The 11,115-nt window shown below is 39.7% G+C and overlaps 1 protein-coding gene and 1 pseudogene across 1 annotated transcript; one reads left to right on the top strand and one right to left on the bottom strand.

Moving 5' to 3' along the window:
* The first annotated feature begins 2,317 nt into the window (after positions 1–2,317).
* LOC137732858 (uncharacterized) lies at positions 2,318–3,265 on the top strand. Its single transcript, XM_068472119.2, has 2 exons — positions 2,318–3,152; positions 3,249–3,265. The coding sequence occupies exons 1-2, from the start codon at positions 2,318–2,320 to the stop codon at positions 3,263–3,265; spliced, it is 852 nt and encodes a 283-aa protein (XP_068328220.2).
* A 1,794-nt stretch (positions 3,266–5,059) lies between these two features.
* LOC148691579 (uncharacterized) lies at positions 5,060–9,897 on the bottom strand (annotated as a pseudogene).
* Between the last annotated feature and the right edge of the window lie 1,218 nt (positions 9,898–11,115).

Here is an 11,115-nt window from a genome sequence, read left to right as displayed (position 1 = left end):
ATAAATCTCATATTTTCCCTTCAAGTGGTATCAAGAGCCAAAGGTTTATATTTGATGTGTCCTTTTGGATTTTATGCATATGGGTATTAATTTTATGTTTGACATATTAGTTCTTCATTCAAAGTATGTTTATCTTTTGTTTTTCAAATGTTGAAAAATTGTGAATCAATAGTTGAAAAAGATATGTATGCAAAAGGTGTTTTGGATGCATGAATGAAGAGTGAGTTTAGAACAAATTTTGGGGTTTTGAATCATAGGGAGGGTACGGCAAAAAGGGGATTTTTTGGCTATGTGTTTGTGTTTTGTTTTGAACCTCACACACACACTTTGAAGCTAGAAAAATGTGTTCTTGAAGTTCTTGGTGTTCATGATTTTGTTTTTTTTTTTTTTTTTGGAAAATAGTTTTATTTAAGTTCATAAATTGTTTTATGGATTTGGATGATATTCTTATCATCAATATTTATTACAAAAGGTTTTTTCAATCCTAGACTTCTTTAGGATATTTTAAAATTTTTCCCTAATTTCCTTAAAGCAAAATCAAGTGCAAGCATAATTTGAATTCTTTTTCTTCTTTATGTTGAAATAATGCAAGGTGGGTGAGACCTACCCACCTTCCCCTTCATTTGGCCGGCCAAACTCAATAGTTTTCCCACTTGAGGGTCCTTTTGTAATCATGAAAAGTTTGGTTTTACTTTTAGTATTTATGGTTTGACCCCTAACTTTTTCATATTTGCATTTAGACCCCTACTATTTAAAAATTGAAATGTTTGATTTTAATTTTGTTTAATGTTTAAACTCATCATTTAATTATGCCCATATGCACTAAATCTAATTGATTATGTTGCATTCCATTTAATCATTTAATGTGATTAAGTAATTAGAAAAATGGGTGACTATGGACTTATGCCTTGAACGATAATTGAGCTACGAGAATAAGGCGCTAAACTCAAATTGTTTGAACCTTGGGAATGTGTTTTAATTTCTATTTCAATTGGACCTTATCATGTTTGACATTAATCTATCTCTCCTTCTTAGTATGTGTAATTTGTAGGAATTTGTACAAATCGGTTTGTAATTCTTATTACTTCTTAATCTCTTTTAGTTAGTTGATTCCCTCTAGTACTAGACTAGAGTTTCTTTAACTATTGGTAAGGAGACATATTTAAAAGAGGGTTTTGACATGAGATAAAAAGATTAAATGGGTCCAACGCCCTAATTAGCAATGAATCATTGTCTTTCATTTCTAATGGCTCAATCAAAAATGTTTTAATTGAATTGAAAGCACGTAATTAAATTGACACAACCTCCCCGAGATCTTATTCAACAATGTTGGCTCGTTGTTGAATTAACCAATAAGTCCATGGTCATCCAAGAGCCTAAGATGACTATAAAGTCCAATTTCAAGGGAATGCAAAAACTGTAGTAGTAGTAGTTACTTCCAATATTTGAAAAAATTCGTTTTTGATATTGATTTGTTTTATGAAAACAAATAGTGGGAGTATCATACGCTACTAAACTATAATGAATACAATCAGTAGTTATATGTATCTCCAATATTTTGAAAAATATTTTGATATTGATTTGTTTTATGAAAACGAATAGTGGGGATATTGTATGCTACTAATTTCATTAAACTTTGGACTAGTAGTTATAATAGGACACAATTTATTTGAATGTGTTTAAATAAATAAAATTGATGAGACCTTAAAATCCCTCAATCAAATACAATATTAAGTTGAAAGCGTAAGAGTGCTTTGAACATTTTTTTTCGTGGCCTTCCACCATGGTAGGCTCCAATCGTTTATGACTTGTACACCGCCTTCACCCTATCATGGGGGAGTGCAAAGTGCATGCTTATACTCAAGAGGAATCTATTTAAAGACATTTGATGTGGTGAAAATAGGCAACGAGTGTAACCAACATCGTATCATCGTGAGGTTATACTTGGACCCCTATCTAAACCGTCATGGTGGGTAAGAACTTAACTAAGAAGAAATGGTGCCAACATCGTATCATCGTGAGGCATTATTCTCTAGAGGCCAATAAGATAGGTAATCACAAGAGGTTGTTGTGAATGGGTAATTGTACCCTCTCATTATTATTTTTGCTAGCCGACATCGTATCATCGTGAGGTGGGCTTGGTAATAGTGAGCCTTTTATAACCTGCTAGGAGCTTTCTTTGAAATCTCCCAAATTCCATCTTGAGGGATATGGAATTTGCCAAAAATGGTGGGTGGTGTCATTCGGTTCAAAGACCCGAATCGTGTGACTTTATCAACAATCAAACTAATTTATTTTATTGTTTATGTATTTAGATATGGTTGGAAGCACATTCGCGAAAATACTCGACAAACATTGCCTAGAGGGGCACAATTTCCCATCATGGTATCGTAATGTCAAGATTCTCCTAACATTGGAGAAGATTGTTTACGTACTAGACAAAGCTCTACCTCACATACCTCTTGACCCTTCGGCCACTGAGGATGAACGTGCTAAGTTTGACAAGCACATTGAGGATGACACACAAGCCAAGTGCTATCTGTTGGCTTCCATGAATGAGGAGCTACAGAGACAGCACGAGGGCATGGACAGTGCATTTTCCATAATACGCCATCTTACGGAGTTGTATGGTGAAGGGACGCGCAACCGTCGTTTTAGCACTGTCTGTGAACTTGTGAAGACCAAGATGGTCAAGGGGGCTCTAGTGCATCTACATGCACTGAAGATGATAGGATTCATTGAACAACTGGAGAACCTAGGTACTCCACTTGACGGGGAATTGGCCCAGGACTTTATATTGGCTTCTCTTTCTGATTCATTCTCACAGTTCGTAATGAACTACAATATGAATAAAATGGATAGTACTCTCTTTGAGTTACTAAACATGTTAGTAACTGCTGAGAAAACTATGATGAAAGAGAACGTTGTAGGGACTTCTGCAGTAGCCTACAACAAGCCATCCTCTTCCAAGTCTAAGCCGCAAAGCAAAGGCAAAGGGAAGGAGAAGAAGTCACCCACTCTTAAGCCGAAAAAGGGAGTGAAGAAAAAGAAGGCAATGGAGCCCAAGGGGGCTTGCCACCACTGTGGAAAGGAGGGGCATTGGAAGAGGAATTGCAGGTTATACCTTGCAACTCTTAAGGACAAGCCACAAGGTATGGTTTATGTTCTTATCTTCAATTCTAATTGTTAGATCTTCTAAATATTTATATTTGATATAAAGTGCTAATCACTTGTATAATTGTATATAGGTGGAGGAGCTAAGTAGAAGAGGAATAAGCAAAGAAAAGAGTGGAGAAGGGTTCGGTCACCATGTTTTTGCTTACTACTTGGGAAGTTTGTTTAGGCATTTAAAGATTGTCTTTAAACTTTCTTATTGTGTTAAGAACTTATTATGTGGCTTCATATGATGGAAGACCACTATTAATGCCTAAATGTTTGAAGGTACTTAAATAAGTCTCTAAATGTTTAGAGCTAATTCCTTTTAAATTAAACATTGTGAATGTTTGTGTTATCATATTAATGTAATGTGATGAATGCCTTCTAATAAATAAAATATTTTCTTAAAGTAATGTTATGAATTGAATATTGTCTTGTTGTATCCTAGATGAGATACATGATTATAATGATATTAGAAATAAGAAAAACGTTTCTTATATGGTTATCACTTAAACCAAAATAATCAAGATCACTCTTGATTCAATTAGTAGTTTTGAACAATTAATTGGACATTCTTAAAATTGTTTTAAAATGTCAAGTGTGTTAGTGATTAAACCAAAAATTTAAGTGTCTAAATCAAAAAAATGTTTAAAGATTTTAGTCACTTAATAACAAGACATCAACTTAGTGAAGAGTGAAACAAATGAGCTTGAAAGGTTTTAAAGCTACTACACAATGTCCTCAACCCGTATACTCCACGTTTATACATTTTTTGAATGTATGAAATGATTTCTCATTAAAGTCATGAGAAATAGTGGGAGGTGAGAAATTGGATATAAACTTGAATATTGGTTTATAGTTGTCTAAATAATAATAGTACTTGACTATTATTGAGAGTTTATAATTTTAATTGTTAAAAGACTCAAGCTCTACAAAACATTAATATTCTATGCTGTGTAACATTCTACAGAATAGTCTTTGAATGTAGGTTTCGTCAACCTAGCATAAAATGGTTATATGTTGGGAGTTGTCCATCATTCTCTTTTATGAGAACAAGCTAAATAACAAAGCATATGGACAAGTTGATGAAACAAAAGGGAATAGTTTCAAAATGAGTCACAACATATAGTTTAACAACAAGACAATCCGAATTCGTCACCTTATGTAACTATAACGCTCTATGTAGTTTTTTGATAAAGAATTATATCAACCACCTAGAAGGAATGGTTGAGTTTCTATATCCTTAGTAGAAGCCTTGCTTTCACTACAGACTTGGATAATTCTTATATGACTACATTAAAGTCTTAGTATGACTAAAACTTGAAGAATGATGTATGACACCATTTAAATGATTCATTTAAATAACTTGTGTTAGCTAGCGTTGTTGATAGTCTCAAAATTGTTGAGAAATCATTAATAAGCTAATGGATCTCAATGATTGTCAATAGATCCAAAACAAGTTAGTGGGAGCAATATGCATTCAAATCAAGAAAATTTAAGTGTTAAGTTTTTGAATGAATGCTAAGTTACAACAAACCCAATGGGAGTGATGTCATAATTTGAGCAACAAGATATGAATAAAGTCTATTTGATAGACTTGATCAAACCTAGATGTTACTCGAAAAATGACAAGACATGACACGGTTAATTTTAAGTATAGACTTGAAATTGGACTTATTGATATAACAAAGGCTATCTCAAGGAAGTTATAGGGGGAAATTAAATCTCAAATGTTGAAGATTTAAGGAAGCATTTTACTATATGATAGAAAATCACTTTCATAACCCTTATAATAAATGTGTCATAAAATCACAAAAGGGACACATGTATGGACTTGTGAGTAAATATCAAAAGGTGAAAAACCACCTGGGTTGTCACTTTAAGATATTACTATATCCCAGGATCAGAACCATAGCAACTGAAAGAGTATTATTGCCTTTAAGAAAGGAACATCAGAGTGGGACTCTAGAAGCGTGCATTCACTTAGGTTATGAACCAAAGTGAAAATAATCCATTTTAAACAAATGGAACTTCATAATGAATGAAGTACTAATCGTATGAATATATTTATAGTATTGTACTACAATGGTCTCAAGGATTGGAGCAAAGTTTGTATAAAGTATACAAACGAAATATATGTCGATATATTGTTTTAGAAACTGCTTCAAAAGGTGTTTTGAATGGAAGGGGTTCTTTTAGAACCAATGATTGAATCCAAACCATAAGGTCATTAGTAGGATACTACGACGTAATGGGGCGATAGCTCAAGCCATGGAATCAAGGTCTCATCAAAGTATTCGAACACAAGAAAGAGACATCATCAAAATTTTTTAGAAACATTTGATAAGTAAATCCCTTTTTTTAAATTAAAAGGTGATTAAATACATAACCAAGTTAACCTACGAGCATAAGCTCACTCAACTAGCATGTATAAGTTACACTAGTGATTGACTTTAGTGCAAGTGGGAGATTGTTGGAAATATGCCCTGAAAGTCAATCTTTGGAAGAAACCTTTCAGGACGATGTAATGATGTATATATGACTCTTATACATCGGAAGGCAAAGATACTAATTAGGACTATCTCAATGAACGAAATATGTCCTAAATGATGAATCCATGGACAATGGATTGATGGAAGAAGTAATCTAATGATGATTAGACTACAGAGACCTTCTTCTCATAACCATTATGTCCAAAAAGGTTCCTGGTCATAGGATTGTCGGAGGGATACTGACAATGCATAGACCGCTGGTGCCAAGCATCACCAAATTGCAACACCGAAGTTCGCAACATATCCTCCAAAGTCTGAATAGTCCTCTCTGACTGCCCGTCAGTCTGAGGATGATACGCCGTGCTGTAGAGTAGTCTCGTACCCAAAGCTTCTTGAAAAGCCACCCAAAACTTGGATGTAAATCGTGGATCACGATCCGAGACAATACTCACCGGGACACCATGGTACTTCACTACCTTCGAGATGAACAACTCTGCTAAACGATTCAAGGAATACTTCTCCCTCACTGGAATAAAATGTGCGGACTTAGTGAGTCGATCAATGATCACCCAAATGCCATTAAAACCATTATGTGTACACGGGAGCTTGTACACAAAATCCATGGTAATATTTTCCCATTTCCACTCGGGAACGGGAAGCGGCTGTAACAACCCAAACGGCTTCTTCCTTTCTGCTTTAACCTGCTGACAAACAGCACATCTACTCACGTACTCAGTAATCTCCCTCTTCATACCCGGCCAATAGTAAAATGGTCGAATGGTATGATACATTTTAGTAGCTCCTGGATGCATGGCATAAGCCGAGATATGTGCTTCATCAAGAATTTCTTTCTTTAAATCCACATTATTTGGCACGAACATTCTTCCCTCTTGCATCAACATGCCATCCGATTCACGCACTCTGAGGTCTCTCCTCCTTCCTTGCTCTCGAGCTTGGATTAGTTCTTGAGTCTGCTCATCAGTTACTTGAGCTGCAAGCACCTGATCAACTAAGATGGGCCTAACTTGAAAATTAGCAAGTAACGCCACTTCTCGGTCTTCTGCCTCTAACCTCACTCCTGTAGAATGCAAGTCTGCCAAAAGAGGAATACGACTTGCGTACAACGCATTAATGCGGCCTTGAGACTTTCGACTGAGTGCATCAGCAACTACATTCGCACGACCCGGGTGATAATCAATCGTGCAGTCGTAATCGCTGAGCAACTCCATCCACCTACGCTGACGAAGATTAAGTTCCTTCTGAGTAAAAAGATACTGGAGACTTTTATGATCAGTAAAGATCCTACACTTCTCACCATAAAGATAGTGTCTCCACAACTTCAATGCAAAGATGATAGCAGCCAACTCCAAATCATGAGTAGGGTAATTCAACTCATGGGGTTTCAACTGACGCGAAGCATAAGCAATCACACTACCATGCTGCATCAACACACATCCCAGACCATTCAAGGAAGCATCGCTATAAACCTCGAAATCACCACTATCGTCTGGGAGTGCCAAAACCGGTGCATGAGTGAGACAATGCTTCAACTGCTGAAAACTCTGCTCACACTTATCATCCCACTCAAATTTAACGTCTTTCCTCGTTAGTCTCGTCAAAGGTAAGGCAATCACAGAGAAATCCTTAACAAATCTCCGATAATACCCCGCCAAACCAAGGAAACTCCTCACCTCGATGACGGTTCGCGGTTGCTCCCAATCCACAGCTGCAACTTTCTGAGGGTCAACCAGAATACCCTGAGCAGAAATAACGTGCCCCAGAAACGCTACTTGGTTTAGCCAAAACTGGCACTTGCTAAACTTAGCATATAATTGATGTTCCCTCAACCTTTTCAGCACCAAAGTAAGATGTCGAACATGCTTCGCCTTCGACTTAGAGTACACCAGAATATCGTCGATAAAAACAATAACAAATCTATCCAAATAAGGCTGGAACACCCGATTCATTAAATCCATAAAAGCTGCTGGTGCATTCGTTAACCCAAATGGCATAACCAGAAACTCGTAATGACCATAACGAGTCCTGAACGCCGTCTTAGGAACGTCATCCCTATTAATCTTCAACTGGTAGTATCCAGACCTCAAGTCAATCTTAGAGAACACACAAGCACCTCTAAGCTGATCGAACAAATCATCGATACGTGGCAACGGATAACGGTTTTTAATCGTCACCCGATTCAATTGCCTGTAATCAATACACAGCCTCAAAGTTCCGTCTTTCTTCCTCACAAACAATACTGGAGCTCTCCACGGAGAAGTACTAGGCTGAATAAAACCCTTATCCACTAATTCCTGCAGCTGTACCTTCAATTCCCTTAATTCAGCAGGTGTCATACGATAAGGAGTCAGAGAAATAGGATTAGTACCTGGAAGCAACTCGATAGTGAACTCCAAATCTCGATCTGGTGGTATCCCAGGCAAATCCTCGGGGAAAACATCTGGAAAGTGTCGGACTACCTTCACATCCTCAACACTACTAGGAGGAGCCTCATCCAACACCACATGGGCTAAGTACCTCTGACAACCTTTAGATAACAACTTTTTCGCTCGCAAAGCCGAAATAACACCATGTCTCACCCCACGAAAGTAACCACGGGTAGTCCAGGATGACGAAATGTAATTATTTTCCCGTAGCAATCAATATTGGCATGGTTGGGGTGCAACCAATCCGCGCCCAAAATCACATCAATGTCAACAATATCTAACGGGATAAGGTCAGCTGGCATAACCACACCCTCAACTATCACTGGACACCCTGGGTACACACAATCTACAACACATCTCTCTCCTCTAGGCATAGCGAACTCTAAATCAAACCCTAGAGGTGTGGGGCGAGGTTGCGTCACTTGAGCAAATGTATGAGAAATCACAGAATGTGTAGCTTCGCAATCAATTAAGACTCTAGCAAAATAACCAAGAATGTTTAATGTACCCATGATCAGATCCGGGTTGTTCTGAGCATCCTGCAGAGAAATGTTGTGAATACGCCCCTGGCCCTGCTGTCGTCCGCCACGACCTCTGCTCGCCTGAACACCGTGACCCTGCGTACCACGCCCCTGACTGGGCTGATCGATCTGTCTCGAAGACCCTGCACTACTAGTAGCGATCTCTCCCGGCTGAAACTGTCATCCCTGATACCACTGAGAACCGCCGGCTGGAGCTAGAGGATACGGCATATAGCCGCCAGAATACTGGGGGTAACCACCCTGGGAATAGGGGTCCTGGGGATACTGATACTGTCCCGGGGCATAAGGAACAGCATCACACTGATAATGATAGGCACCACCTAAACCTGCCTGCCCATAACTACTCGAACCCTGAATCTGCTGAATAGGCGCAGGTGGTGGCAAGAAAGTCTGCTGCGGCTTCTGCTGCTGACTCTGGGGGCATTGCGCGGCTCGATGTCCCATCTGTCCACACGTAAAACAACCACTACTGCCCCGCCTACACTCGCCAGTGTGCCGATTATTACACCTTCGGCAAAATGGGGCCCTACCTCGGCCACCATCACCCTGTCTTTGGCCTCGAGCGCCACCAGTAAACCTACCTCCTCGTCCCTGACCAGTGGCACTGAAACCACCACTAGAAGAGCTAGAACTATTTCCACCCCTCTTGAAGTTTTGAGTCTGACGAAGCCCGAGCGATGCTTGACCTTTACCCTTGACATCTTTCTTTTGATTACCATTATTCTCATCCTCATCACTCTCGCTCATCATGTTCTCAAAGTCCTCAACCCTCAGCAAAACCTCGTAGAACTCTTGATAAGTATCACAATGAGTAGAGGTCGCCATCGAACGCCACTTCTTCTTAGTGCCTATGCGAAAACGACGAAGCATCTCTGCTAGATTACCAGCAATCTCAGGGTGGTAACGAGATAAGTCGGTGAACTTCCAATAGTACTCGTTCGCAGTCATCTTCCGTTGTTTCAACTCAGTGAATTCCTGCTTCTTGCGATCGATGTACTCAGGGGGCACAAACCTCCTCTTGAATAACCTAATGAAAACATTCCAGTCAGTCTTCTCGGCTGGAGTCAAACGACGAAGCTCCTGCTCCCACCAGGATGCAGACTCCGTACCCAGAAACCATGAGGTCGTCTCGACCCATCTCTCAACAGGAAGATTCCCCTGATTATTCAATAGTCGGAAAGTCTTCTCAATATGCTCTAACCAACGCTCTGCTTCCTCGTGCCCCTCATGACCGTGGAACTTATCCAATTTCAGATTGTACATAGTCTCCAGAGGAGTCCTCTGGGGAGGGCGAATAACTGCCTGGATAGCCGTAGCAATAGCTTCCCCCAGCTGAGTAATATCGGGGAAACTAGACTCATCGGAGCGACGTGGTTCCCGACGAGGTGGCATAATTCTGACAGAAGACACCAAAACCATTAGAGTACTCACACAGACACAGGACTGCCAAACCTAGGCTCTGATACCAAACTGACACACCCCGACCGAGATCAGGGCATGCTGGCCGTCACATGGAAGTGACGTAGCCATGTGCACAGTGCGGAAGCTAAAAGAAGTAATATAAAAGTACGAATAATTTAAAAACTAGCATATATAATGTGACAAGATAAGTGCTAGCGTAAGTGAGACTGAATTCAGAGCATAAAGACTACAGCAGTCCAAAGAAAATGATACGACAATAGTACACCCGAAGGTGACCCTACACTGGTGAGTGTCTGTCAGAAATGCCGAGACGCCCTCTGGGAAAACCACCGAACCCGCTAAGCTACTAGAACCTGGAGGGGCGCAAAAACAAAAGCGTGAGTGGGCAAAAACAAAGCTGTTTGAAAACCAATTCAAAAACAATATTCTAACCCCTCGCCGTAAAACCTGTATACTTCCCAGAAAATAAACATATATACGTATGTATAAATATGCCAATCATACTCAAGGGTATGCCAATCATGCTCAAAGGTATGCCATGTCAAAGCCTCATAATGATATGCAAGTGCTCAGGTATAAATTACATCAATAGCATAACATCTGACAGCCGGAGTCCCCTAAGTGACCTGTACGGCTGAATGAATCTAGAGCTCAAATCTCAATCTCAATCACTAAACATGCCCACGAGTCGGAACCACCTATAGTGGTCTGTACGACAGGCCTGGGTGTAATACATATAAACGCTCTAGTGCTACGATCACGTGAAGGCTGTGCGAATAATCGCGGGTCACCTACGAGTCGGAACCACCTAAAGTGGTCTGTACGACAGGATTGTGCACCTAACTTGGATCCAAGCTGAGCGTATGGTAAGGGAGGTGAACATCACGTGAAGGACTGTGCCCTACTCTGGGCGGGAGCACTAACACCGGGGGTGCAGGTTATGAGCTCTCTAAGCATCTCAAACCACTACTGAATACATAAACATGAATACCGCTTACCTGGCACTTACCTGTGCGTCCACAGCACCCGATATGCATATATCTATGTATGTCACTACTA

This window comes from Pyrus communis, chromosome 13 (assembly GCF_041283825.1).
Source record: "Pyrus communis isolate YQ-2024b chromosome 13, ASM4128382v1, whole genome shotgun sequence".
In the NCBI taxonomy this organism is placed as follows: Eukaryota; Viridiplantae; Streptophyta; class Magnoliopsida; order Rosales; family Rosaceae; genus Pyrus; species Pyrus communis.
The sequence above is the reverse complement of the archived record's forward strand: the minus strand, read 5'-3'. Positions and strand labels throughout refer to the sequence as shown.

Excerpts from the sequence above, each read along its gene's own strand:
- LOC137732858 (XM_068472119.2), top strand. The coding sequence starts at position 2,318 with ATGGTTGGAAGCACATTCGCGAAAATACTCGACAAACATTGCCTAGAG.